At 44.3% G+C, this 13,912-nt stretch overlaps 1 protein-coding gene across 1 annotated transcript in view; it reads right to left on the reverse strand.

Annotated features, from left to right (window-relative positions):
* LOC124593770 (reversion-inducing cysteine-rich protein with Kazal motifs-like) overlaps positions 1-13,912 on the reverse strand; it is a 386,189-nt gene that overhangs the window by 74,301 nt on the left and 297,976 nt on the right. The window contains exons 8-10 of the mRNA XM_047132119.1: positions 13,023-13,266; positions 9,811-10,087; positions 1,630-1,910 (exon numbers count right to left, since the gene is read on the reverse strand). Of these exons, the coding sequence (XP_046988075.1) occupies positions 1,630-1,910; positions 9,811-10,087; positions 13,023-13,266 (802 nt within the window). The remainder of the gene's footprint in view (positions 1-1,629; positions 1,911-9,810; positions 10,088-13,022; positions 13,267-13,912) is intronic.

Raw genomic sequence — 13,912 nt, forward strand, 5'->3', positions numbered from 1 at the left:
TTATCAGAACTGAATTTTATGAGACTGATGGCTTCAGACATAGCTGGTTTTAATCATACTGAACAAACAAATACAAAAATCACTGCTGAATATTTAAAACAATGTTAGATAGGTAGAAAACTTCAGTGTTTGGGAAGAAATGTCTAAGGGTATCCCACATGGTTCAGTTTTGGGTCCTTTCCTGTTCTTTATATGTTTGAATCACGTTCAACTTAACATGCAACTAGCAGAATAGGCTTTTAGCCGACTAAACTAGTGTTATAATAAATCAGATTAGAGAGAAAGCCACAGAAGAGATTGTTAATAATATTTTTAAAAAGAATCATTAAATAGTTTCTCTGGAATGGGCTGTTCCTAAGTTTAGAAAAACACCCTATATTCGGTTATTACAGGAAATAGTAACAACTACTGATGTAGTACATGAACAGGAGACAGGGAATAGGGTGAAATGCTTGAAATTTTTTAGTGTATATATTGATTAAATCTAGATCTGTAAGAAGCACGTTAGTGAGCTGCTCAAACAATGAAGTTCAGCTACCTTTCTTCTTCAAATGATTGCTAGTCTTGGAAAAGAAACAAATCAATCTCATGAGATATGGTGCATATTACCACACAATAATGTCTTATAGAATCATTTTCTGGAGTAAATCACTACTTTGAGACAAAATATTGACTGCACAAAAGCGAGCAGTAAGAATAATAAGTGATTTTCACCAGCGGTCGTTATGTGGGTTTCTCTTGAAGGAGTTCGACATTTAAACTGTACTATCCCAATACAAATAATTGATCATGAAATTCGTCGTAAATAAAAATCCATCAAAATTTGAGAATAACAGTGATGTCCATACCCAAAATACTATAGAAAAAAATCATCTTCATTGCACATTGTCAAAGTTAGCAGCGGCTCAGAACGAAGTTGAATATGCAGCAACAGAAATTTTTGATTTCATGCCCAATACCATAAAATATGACACATGTACAAAGCAAGTTTTAAGTGTAATCTAAAATTTTAAATCTAACCTACAATATTTCCTTATGGGAAACTCCTTCTATCCTATGGTGGGATTTCTGTCTAGCGAGTGGTAGCCTCTAAAGAAAAGTATAGTTGCACGAACAGAACCAAAAAAGTAATGGGTTCATTAACGTTAACACCAATTATGTACACATATCCTGTAAATTGACTCGTTCCACATCATTTCCATAAAAGAATCGTTCAAATGGTCTACGGTACATTAAGTGACTAAGAAGCAAAGAAAGTCCCGTCAACAGTTTGCGAACAATGAAAACAATGGGCAGAGAAATAGCATAACGACGTTTCTATAAGAGTCCCAGTTCTGGGTACAACATCAAAATGTATGGAAACATCAGGAAGATGGAGCGTTTCTAGATTACATGTTTGTATGGGGAGCCATTGAGTACAGAGCTACTCCTCCATTTTTGATGCATTAAGGCAGGTGGCTCTACAATTGTCTTCGAGGTGCCTATGTCGTATATTTCAGCATGACAACCAAAACGTCATGTTGCCCGTGCTGCCCTGACCTTCCCTGACACAGAGGCTGTTGGGCAGGGTTACAGCTCTGAGAACTAAAAAGTCGCTACGTTTACGAGGCTGCAGTGCAGTGTGCTCACCGGGAGTGCAGCGGTAGGTGCGGCAGGCGTGCCCCGAGGAGCAGTGGCGGTTGAGTTGGCAGACCTGGCTGGCGTTGCAGGGGTGGTCGCCCTTGCAGGGCAGCGTGAGCTCGTCCTGCGGCGGCACGTGCGGGCTGTCGCTGGGCTGCAGGAAGGGCCGCAGCGAGATGCACGGCGACTGCGAGCCGTCCGCCGACAGGCGCGAGCACAGCTCGGCCGCAGACTGGCCCGGCGCGCGCCGCCAGTCCAGGCACTGCCGCAGCAGCGCGTAGCAGTCTTCCCTGTCGCACAGCGTGGCGGCGCCAGCGGGAGTCAGTACGGGCACAACACCCTGCAGCAAGCTCACATACACAGCACTCCGCGCAGCTTTGAGAACATTTACTGTCAACAGCACCTCGGAGGCTCGCACCTACAATGTAATTCATAATGTTAAAGATTACAGGCTTCCTCTGACGACACTGACGGACTGAAGTCAGTCAGTAGCGAGCCAGTGGGTGTGTTGGACCTTCCATCGAGTTACAGACCCCTTGAAGATGTCCTCCGCAGACGGGGACGAAACGTTGGGAATTGACACAGAATTCTTCAACCGACAAAGGCATAACAGCCCGGATAATTGTAATCGACCTGACATTTCCGGCCGTGAAAGTCTACATTTTAGATACTTTTGATGTTAATTATTCATACGACGTAATTTTATGAGGAATCAACGTCAATAAAGGACGACGAGATGAAGTATGTTATCTTTCACATAATAAACTTCAGGAACCGCATTGTATATTACACTGCTGCAGTTCTTTTTACACTACCCGAGTGCCTGTCGTTTCCTGGGTATGCATTTATTCCAGTCTTCAGATAGTCTGTCTCCTCCTTCCCCACCTGTAAGTTAACCTTTTCCTCCCCTATCTCCCCCTTACCAACTCTAAATTCATCTCCTCCTCCCCTGTCCATCACATCCTTCCCATTCTCTGTTACTCCTCTACACTCTCTATTACTCCTCCACTCTCACTATTACTCCTCCACTCTCTCTATTACTCCTCCACTCTCTATTACTCCTCAACTCTCTCTATTACTCGTCCACTATCTCTAGTACTCCTCCAGTCTCTCTGTGCATCTCCTCTTTCGCCTCTATCTCCTCTTTCCCTCCTCTCTTTCCACTACTCTCTCTCTCTCTGTGTCTCCTCCTCTTTCCTTTCTCCTCCCATCTCTCCCTCTCCGCTTTCCATCTCCCCCTCTCTCGTCTCCCTGTCTGTTCCTATTTCCTTTTCCTAACCACTTTTCTCCTCCCCTCTCTCTGCCCTTCTGCCCTCTCTCTCTCTCTCTGTCCGTCTATTCTTCCTACATATCTCTGGCAATCCCCTTCTCCTCCCCTTTGTCCAACTCCTTCTACACCCTCTCACTGTCTGTCAGCCCCCCCCCCCCCCCCAATCTCTGACCATCTGCTCCTATTCCCTCTCCGTCCATTTCCCCCTTCCCTTCTCTCTGTTCATGTCCTCCTTCTTGATTATCTGTGCTCATCTCCTTCTTCCCCCTCTCTTTCTGTCATCCTCCTCCCCTCTCCTCTCTCTATGTTATCACCCTCACCTCAGTAGGAGGTTGCTGGTTCTTACCCCTACAGTGTATCTTTCCAGGTAGTAAGTAGTGTTACCTTTCATCCACAGCTTTGTCCATGTTTGTACAAGTCAAATTTATTTCACATATATTTAACACACACTGATAAAATGGTTCAAAAGGCTCTGAGCACTATGGGACATCTCAGGTCATCAGTCCCCTAGAACTTAGTACTACTTAAACTTAACTAACGTAAGGACATCACACACATCCATGCCCGAGGCAGGATTCGAACCTGCGACCGTAGCGGTCGCGCGGTTCCAGACTGAAGCGCCTAGAACCCCACGGCCACCAGCGGTCGGCAACACACACTGATAAACCAACACATTATGACCATTGACCAGAGCGACGTTGGATGCCGCCTGGTGGCGTCGCGGGCACGTGATGCCGTAACAAAAATGTGTAAGCAGAGCAGACATGGACAGTGGATCACCCTGCCAAAGATATGGGCTGCAAATTGGGAATCTATTGAGATAAGTGACTCTGACAAAGAGAAAACTATTATTATGCAGAGCCTGTGACAAGTTATCTCGGAAACCGTGAATCTGATCTAATGTTCATGTGCTACTGTCGTGAGCATCTATAGAAGAGGTAGAAGGACAGGGAAACTACTACTAGGCGCTAAGTGGTTGGACGTCCACGATTCTTTACAGAACTTGAGGTTCGGAGGCTTGTCTGCGCCGTAAAGTAGAATAGATGGTGTTTTGTGCCATCTCTGCTGAAAGAGTACAATACCGGAGAAATGACAAGTGTTTCGGAGTACACTGTTTCTTTTTCAATATATATATATATATATATATATATATATATATATATATATATATATATATATATATCTGAGTACTATGGGACTTAACATCTGAGGTCATCAGTCCCCTAGAACTTAGAATCACTTAAACGTAACTAACCTAAGGACATCACACACATCCATGTCCCAGGCAGGATTCGAACCTGCGACCGTAGCAGTCGGGCGGTTCCGGACTGAGCCGCCTAGAACCGCGTGGCCACCGCGGCCGGCGGAGCACACTGTTCATCGTACATTGTTGAACATGAAGCCCCGCAGCAGACTATCCCTAGACGTTCACATGTTGACCCAACGACATCGTCAGTTATGACTACAGTGGGCACGAGACCATCGGGATTTGGCCATCGATGAATGGCAACGTGTCGGATCTTCGGATGATTCATATTTTTGCTACACAAGGCCGATGGTTGTTTCCACAAACGCCATCGTCGAGGTGAACGGCGGCTCGTACCGTGCTGCCCCTCACGGACGCCGGGTGGTGAGAGCAGTATTATACTATGGGAGATATTCTTCTGCGTTTACATGAGACCTGTGGTAGTAATCGAAGACTCGCTGACAGCTGCGTACCACCTTCATGCTTTATGTCTTCCCCGACGGCGATGTCATCTTTCAGTAGTGTAATTGTCCGTGTTTCGGAGCCAGAACCGTGCTACAGTGGTTTGAGGAGCATTACAGTGAATTCACGTTGATGTCTTGGCGACAAAAGTTGCTTCATGGAAATTCTATGCAACTCAAAAAAATGGCTCTGAGCACTATGCGACTTAACTTCTGAGGTCATTAGTCGCCTAGAACTTAGAACTAATTAAACCTAACTAACCTAAGGACATCACACACATCCATGCCCGATGCAGGATTCGAACCTGCGACCGTAGCGGTCGCTCGACTCCAGACTGTAGCGCCTAGAACCGCACGGACACTCCGGCCGACTATGCAACTCATCTGGGTCGCTATCGGACGTCATCACCGCGTACTCTAATCGGCGGCCAGTTATTTACGCGAATTACATGAACTGTGCGTAGATATGTAATGCTATACACTGTCGGATCCCTGATGTGTAGAACCAGTGATGTATTTCGTTAGAAAGGCAGACGAACAAGCTATTAAGCAGGTGGTCACAATATTTTGGCTCACCAGTGTTTTTCACACTTATTTGTACACACTCTTCACATGTAGCTCTTACAAATTTCGCACTTTAATTTCGTTTCCACGCACCTTTTGATTTATGACGTCACACCTCTGGAGCTATGTGTAGGACAGTGATGTAATTTTGCAAGTACATTTTGTGATATACGTGAATAATGACAGCAAAATGTGTCACACACACATAGTTAGTAGTAAGGCCGTGATAAATTACAATATCATGCCTCATGCGGCAGTTTTCTGTACGAAGAGTGGAAGTGTAGTAAGCACTAAACTTTCATCATTTTTTGGACAGTAAGTGATATGTGTACTAAGCTTGCTGCAATGGGTCATTTGGTTGGTTTGTGGGTTTAGGGGACCAGACAATGGGTCACTTGGTTTAGAGGCAGATGTGGAACGTACATACATGTGTACATCCATTTTTGTTGTATGTATGGACTTAGATTATTGATTATAGTGGGAGTCACACAATCCTCATAAAAATTATTCATTTGAGTATTCCGCAAAAGCAATAGCTAAACATTCTGAAACGTTCTATTTAAGTATAACATGTGTTATAACGAACGTTATAAGACTGATGGCGTGTTTGCAATAACACATGTTATACTTCAACAGAAACACTTTTAATGGGGTAAGACGTCAAACGGGCCGACTTGGAGCAGGATAGGCACCGCAGGACATTTTAGTTTCCACTGTCTATACTTTTACAAATAAATTCATGAAACTTTGTAGTATGACCAGAGCTGATTCAGAATTCACACTCATAGCAGTGGAAGTTCAAAACCACAATAAAATAAATATTTTTTAGATATGAAGATTCATTTTTTCACTTACTATTGGCTGCATTTGTCGCTATAGGTACACTTTTCCTCATAAGTAAGAGAGATTCTACCATGAATTTTGCACAAGATACAAACCATACTTACAGGTGTACGAAACTTTAGAAATTTTCAAACCTATTATAAACTGTGGTAAAAATTGAGATATTTAACTATAAAAATTGAGTTTTTTCTTAACATGAAGTTTAAAATGTAGCAGCTCATTCAGTTTTTCATAAATTAAATAAATTCTAGAGTTTCATAAGCTGTAAGTATGTTTTGTATGCTGTGCAAAATTCATCGAAGAATCTCTCTTACTTATGAAGAAAAGTTTACCTATAGCAACAAATGCAGCCAATAGTAAGTGAAAAACTAATGAAATTTCACATGCAAAAATAATTATTTTATTATGTTCTTGAACTTTCACTACCATGAGTGTGAATCCTGAATTGTTCTTGGTCATGCTGACAAATTATTATAAATTAATTTGTAAAAGCATAGTCAGACGAAATTAAAATGTCCTTTGTGTCTCTCATGCTCCAAGTCGGCCCATTTAACATCCTACCCCCTCCTTAACAACGTATGTCTTGCCCACACTTTTATTTTTCATCAATTATGCGCGTTTAGACTTTCGTCATTTTCAAAGCCAGCGCTATGTCAGTTATATAAAATCATTAGATACATCGTATCACGTCAACATTCTCGAGCACGAGACAAATGTAGACTGAAAATCTGTCTTAAGGAGCGCTATGGTATCTAATTTGCGCTGCACAAGAAATGAGTTTCTTGGGCTGCTAATGCTTTGGCGTGTAGAGAGCCAGTGCGTAACGCAGGACAACTAGGGCGGTGTCTTGGGGACTAGTAGCTCCATGATATGTGTGTTGTGTCCGGTGGTGACTGGGGAAGAGCGGTCGTAAGTTGTTCCATGTGGTGTGGTGGACTGATTCTCGTCCACGAGAACCTACTAATAACCTGTGGATTCACTTTCCTTGATCACTGTATGGCGTAAGCCTGTTCTAAGGGGAAGTGAAACAGTAACATCAATTATCAAAAGCTGAGCGCGGGGCATCACATCATTAAAGTTAAATATTTTGAATAATGGTAACATTTAGAGTCAGATATGAAATTTCTTTTTACTTAAATGAGAATCTGTAGATTTTAGTGGGTCTTTCAAATTATTTTATATTTCCAAGGCTACACAAATTTTTAATATTGCATGACTAAAGTTTAATCTTTCGACTGTTTGGAATCAAATAAAATATAAAATTAAAACCATCTTTTCCGTCAATATTTCGAATGTAATTTATTATTGTACCAGTTTCGACTTTTCACTACGCCATCTTCAGGTTCCCTGATCAACTTATAGGGGGAATGCAACCTCCAGTGCAGACGAAATAGTGGCAGTAGTAAGCAACTGGTATTCGTTGACTTCCAGTTCGTACAACTCTATGCCCTCAGTCATCACTTTTAGACTGCTAGAGAAAAAAATGGTCAATTGTTTGTCTAGCAGTCTTCAATTGAAGAACGAATCAATCACGTTCTCGAAATTAGAACTCTACTGATACCATTTACTTACTGCTGGCCTCTATTTCGATTGCACAGGAGGTTCGCTTCCTTCCACAAGTTGATCAGGGGGCCTGAAGATGGGCAAGTGAAAAAGCCGAAACTGGTCGCGAAAATAAATTACATTCGAAATGTAGATGGCTGAAGGTGTTTTTAATTTTACGGTTTATACTGAACCAGTGAAGTCCGTCAGCCATCTTGTTTAAAGCTGGACTGACAGAGTCATTTGAAGTCTATTTTGAAATTTTTGAATTAAATGAGAATCTATGGATTTTGGAATCTTTTAAGGCTACACATTTTATTAATATTGCATTTATAAAACATTAAACACAATATTCATCCACAATGTTATTCATATAATGTTGTCCTGTCGTTCCCTATTCATCTCAGATATTGTGTTGCCTGCTGTATGTAAGAGGTGGCGCTTGGGCCGTGATTGTTACATCGATGACAGTTACAGGTCTGTGCCCATTAATGGGGATTGAATGGTGGCCAACACCACCTTCCAAGCTAGTGATCACTCAGCCAGTACGCTATCCCCACTGTTGTTGTTGTTGTGGTCTTCAGTCCAGACACTGGTTTCATGCAGCTCTCCATGCTACTCTATCCTGAGCAAGCTTCTTCATCTCCCAGTACCTACTGCAATCTACATCCTTCTGAATCTGTTTACTGTACTCATCCCTTGGTCTCCCTCTACGATTTTTACCCTCCACGCTGCCCTCCAATACTAAATTTGTGATCCCTTGATGCCTCAGAACATGTTCTACCAACCGATCCCTTCTTCTAGTCAAGTTGTTCCACAAACTCCTCTTCTCCCCAATTCTGTTCAGTACCTCCTCATGAGTTATGTGATCTACCCATCTAATCTTCAGCATTCTTCTGTAGCACCACATTTCGAAAGCTTCTATTCACTTCTTGTCTAAACTAGTTATCGTCCACGTTTCACTTCCATACACGGCTACACTCCACACAAATACTTTCAGAAACGACTTCCTGACATTTAAATCTAAACTATAGCCCGCAAAATATTGAGCCTGTCGAAAATAAACATTTCAATAAATGATATTCAGTGCAACCTCGTCAGTTCAGAAAAGCGCAGCTCTCCACTCACAACCACTAAAATCTCGGTTGGTGGTAATGGGGAGATGAAGAGGCTTAACCGGATACACTAGAGCGGAAAGACGCATTCGAAGCCAGTCTTCGGTCTGAAGACCACAACAATTTCAACGTGATAAAAGCACGTACATCGTACTATCAATTAGGAAATATGTTCCAGAATGAGATTTTCACTCTGCAGCGGAGTGTGCGCTGATATGAAACTTCCTGGCAGATTAAAACTGTGTGCCCGACCGAGACTCGAACTCTGGACCTCTGCCTTTCGCGGGCAAGTGCTCTACCATCTGAGCTACCGAAGCACGACTCACGCCCGGTACTCACAGCTTTACTTCTGCCAGTATCTCGTCTCCTACCTTCCAAACTTTACAGAAGCTCTCCTGCGAACCTATCAGAACTAGCACTCCTGAAAGAAAGGATACTGCGTAGACATGGCTTAGCCACAGCCTGGGGGATGTTTCCAGAATGAAATTTTCACTCTGCAGCAGAGTGTGCGCTGATATGAAACTTCCCGGCAGATTAAAACTGTGTGCCCGACCGAGACTCGAACTCGGGATCTTTGCCTTTCGCGAGCAAGTGCTCTACCATCTGAGCTACCGAAGCACGACTCACGCCCGGTACTCACAGCTTTACTTCTGCCAGTATATCGTCTCCTACCTTCCAAACTTTACAGAAGCTCTCCTGCGAACCTAGCAGAACTAGCACTCCTGAAAGAAAGGATACTGCGGAGACATGGCTTAGCCACAGCCTGGGGGATGTTTCCAGAATGAGATTTTCACTCTGCAGCGGAGTGTGCGGTTCGCAGGAGAGCTTCTGTAAAGTTTGGAAGGTAGGAGACGAGATACTGGCAGAAGTACAGCTGTGAGTACCGAGCGTGAGTCGTGCTTCGGTAGCTCAGATGGTAGGGCACTTGCCAGCGAAAGGCAAAGGTCCCGAGTTCGAGTCTCGGTCGGGCACACAGTTTTAATCTGCCAGGAAGCTTCAGGAAATACGTGTTCCTTATCATAGGTAGAATGCAGTTCTATACACTCTGTGACTGTAGTGTTGCTGCTCAAGGGAAATGCACCGACAGACAAAGCACCTCGTGTACCAACAGCACAGCAGTAGCTTGGTCCTGGAGTGGGCGCGACGTACTTGCATATCCTGTTGATGTGCGTCTCCTGGTGGCAGGGCTTGATCTGCAGCATGCAGGCGACGGTCTTCCAGGCGTGCGCCGAGCACTGCGAGATGTTGAGCAGCGGCAGCGAGAAGCCGGGCAGCCCCAGCACGCCGTCCTGCAGCCACACCGCCATGTCGTAGCGCGCCGCCTCGTCCGCCGTCTGGCTGCAGCTGCGAAACAGCTCCGTCGGCCGGTTGTTGAAGTTCGAGCAGAAGCTCAGCCCCTCGCAGCCCAGCTCGCACGGCTCTTCCACTGAAATAAGTAAAAAAACTCAGTCTACACTCACCCTCTGACCATTCAGGCCGCCATGCGCTGTTGCCATTTTTCGGGGTGCACTCAGCCTTCTGATGCCAATTGAGGAGCTACTCGACCGAATAGTAGCGGCTTCGGTCAAGAATACCATCATTGCGACCGGGAGAGCGGTGTGCTGACCCCATGCCCCTCCTATCCGCATCCTCCACTGAGGATTACACGACGGTCGGATGGTCCCGATGGGCCACTTGTGGCCTGTAGACGGAGTGGTGGTACACCCACCCTCTTTCTAATCGTGATCGTTCGTTTAAATGTACAGATTCACTGGGCAATTCAGTTAAAAGGTCACTTTTCTAAAACCCCATAATCGTCTTCCCCCAAAGCACGCATCTATACACGCGAAAAAAAGGTCAGCTCAGAAGTTCGTGTCAGGTGTGAGGTGGGTCAACCTGAGGTGGGTCAACCCTAAAAATATCAACTAATTTTACATAACAGGCATTACTGAGGTGGGGATACTTTATATCCGCCGGCCGCGGTGGTCTCGCGGTTCTAGTCGCTCAGTCCGGAACCGCGCGACTGCTACGGTCGCAGGTTCGAATCCTGCCTCGGGCATGGATGTGTGTGATGTCCTTAGGTTAGTTAGGTTGAAGTAGTTCTAGGTTCTAGGGGACTGATGAGCACAGATGTTAAGTCCCATAGTGCTCAGAGCCATTTGAACCATTTGAACTTTATATCCATCATAAATGAAGTTAAAATAAGAGCAGAAGCTCAGCCCTTTGCAGCCCAGCTCACACGGCTCTTCCACTGAAATAAATAAAAAAACTTAGTCTACATCCACCCTCTTTCTAAACGTGATTGTTCGTTTAAATTTACAGATTCACTGCGCGATTCAGTTACAGGATCACTTTTCCAAAACCCCATAATTGTCTTCCCCCAAAGTAAGCTTCGATACACGCGAAATAAACGTCAGAGCTCAGAATCTCGTGTCAGGTGTGAGGTGGGTCAACCCTAAAAATATCAACTAATTTTATACAACATGCATTACCGAGGTGGAGATACTTAATATACAGGGTGAGTCGCGTAACACGTAACACCCCCATTATTCCGGGAGCGATTGCACGTATGGACAAGCACTGTTAAGCGAATCATAGCAACGACTATGGGGCACATACTTTGGTACATGCACAATAATCACAACGCTTATATTGACCGAGGTAATGAGGCAAGTACATGTTTTTTAAATGTGACGCTGTACTTTTTTTACCATCATTCGAACGCTCTGGAAAAGACGCGTATAGTGATGTAACGCATGTTGCTATTGTGATTGAAACTTTGTTTAAAAGAGGGCGGATCACGATTTACCTACGTAGCGCAGGCCGTGCATGGTGCATAGAGCACGGCAACTCGGCCAGCGGGTCGCGCGAGTCGTGTTTACAGTCTGCAGGCCGCTTCCGACCGCCTCGACCTCCAATCGTACAACATTTCCCACCGTCTTTTCTAAAGCGTTCGAATGATGGTAAAAAAAGTATAGTGTCCCATTTAAAAAACATGTACGTGCCTCATTACCTCGGTCAATATAAACGTTTGATTATTGTGCATCTACCAAAGTATGTGCCCCATAGTCGGCTATGATTCGCCGAACACCGCTTGTCGATACGTCCAATCACCGCCGGAATAATGGGGGTGTTACGTCTTACGCGACTCACCCTGTATATCCATCTTAAATGAAGTTAAAATAAGACAAAACTCGTTAATTGCTGTTGAGTTATGTCATTTTCAACGTACTTTTGAAAGAGATACTTGATGTGTAAGTAAGGTCCTGAATCTGGAAATAGTGAATATGACATTCACTGTGGAAAGTGACATCTGCTACAAAGAATTACATTTTTGGGTTTAGTTTATTTGAAACATGTAACACGTTTATGTAATCTGGTACAAGAATTTATTATAAACAATATTATTTTTTCAAAATTTTGAAATTTAGAGTAAATGATTAACGTGCAATATTTTAAAAAAATTGTGCACAAAGCACGACTTCCCCCCTTCCTTCCAAAGTACGACGTCACAGTACTCTTCAATTACCGTCTCGTTCAGCACACAGTTCTCTCCACGTTGTGAGTTAGCGGATGATGGTTTCTCGCTTTCCCTTTATTTTGTATAAATCTTGGCTGCGGTGCTCCTTGAAACCTCAAGCACTTCAGCTACCTTGATTATGCAAACACGCACCATACGACCACTAACAAGTTGCCCACGTACGAATTGACTCCGACATAATGCGCTCACAACTACACAGGGCACTGTTCTGACCGTGATTGACCTGGCATCGCGTTGAGGGAGCGCAGCCAGCAAGCTTGGGAAGCATCTGCATTTATGATTTTGTCCAGCCCCTAGATGCATGTTTTTTTTTTTTCTGGTCTCAGTAGACGAAGAATTTTAACAGCGTTTCGTATGAGTGACTTCAGAGTGCGCCTTTTCCTCAGCCAGGAGATATTAGTTAGATACATAAATAGATTACGTTGGTGGAGCAGGAGCACGTGTCTGAGTGTATCGCATCAGAGCAGATACGTGGACATCACTCGCACCGGTCAACAGCGTCATTGCACACCCGAATTTTCGGCTAGCCCTCTTACAGTAGCAGATTTGTTGAATGTCGGGAGTAATTCTTACGACCATACGAGTTTTGATGTCAGGAGGAGTGAAACAGTAGGTACGATTTCCTGCAAGCAGGAGAGAGTTGTCGGTCTCGTGAACTGAGATACGGCCGGGAGAGCAGTTTGCTGACTACATGCCGCATCCACTGACGCCCGTGAGCTGAGGATGACACGGCGGCCGGTCGGTACCGTTGGGCCTTTATGATCTGTTCGTGCGGAGTTTAATTTTGGTTTTAGGAGAGAGCTGTGTGTGAGTGAAAGTGTTGCAGACTCGTGTGACGTACCTTCGTCGATACAGTGGATGAGCCTGTCCTCGGAAACCTGCTGCAAGCAGTTGGTGTTGAACTCGTTCCAGTGCTGGATCCACTCTTTGGAGAAAGTCTTGAAGCAGAGGCGGCGGCAGCTGGAGCTGGCCGCCTTGTAGCAGCAGTGCAGCTTGGCCGAGTCCATGCCCAGCAGGTCGATGCGCGACTGCTTCGTGTCCTCGCTGCGGTCGCGGCTCTGCATGAAGCACTGCCAAAGGTGGTCCTGTGCGGTTTCATAAAGCGAGGAAAGGTGTCAGCCTCGTTGTGTACCTCATCTTTACATAATGAACGTTAATAACAGTGCAGACCAACAACTGACTAGGTTCTAGTGTAGGGAAATCACGGGAAACCTAAATCGCGATGTCCGGACACAGGTTTGAACCGTCGTCAACGGAATGCGAGTCCAGTGTGCTGTCCACTGCGCCACCTCACTCGATGTGTCCGAACTGACAATAAGTACTCCAAATTACCAAAGTGAAAATATCATTTCACCATAAAATGAATTTCAAACATCGCTTATAATTTACCGTTAAACAACCAGCTTTGTTACTCACTTTCACAATAATTGGTGGAACGACCACACCACTACCTTCAATTATCGTCACAAATCGGAGAAATAAATCAATCATAACATATCGTTGAGAGGAGCTTGTAAAGAAATAAATACCACCGGTTATCTTGGCTAATATGTGTGTGTGTAGATGAAGTAACTAAACTGGATACTGAATTTAAGGGTAGTAATTAGGGTGTGTGTATTTAAAAATTCGAATATCAGTTACTGTTATGATGTTTCCAAAGTTACGTACGAGTACTGACTGATCTGAGTTTTCACATCACTGAAATACTTGTAGCATGTAGCTGCCATATCA

Source organism: Schistocerca americana, chromosome 2 (assembly GCF_021461395.2).
Source record: "Schistocerca americana isolate TAMUIC-IGC-003095 chromosome 2, iqSchAmer2.1, whole genome shotgun sequence".
Lineage (NCBI taxonomy): Eukaryota > Metazoa > Arthropoda > Insecta > Orthoptera > Acrididae > Schistocerca > Schistocerca americana.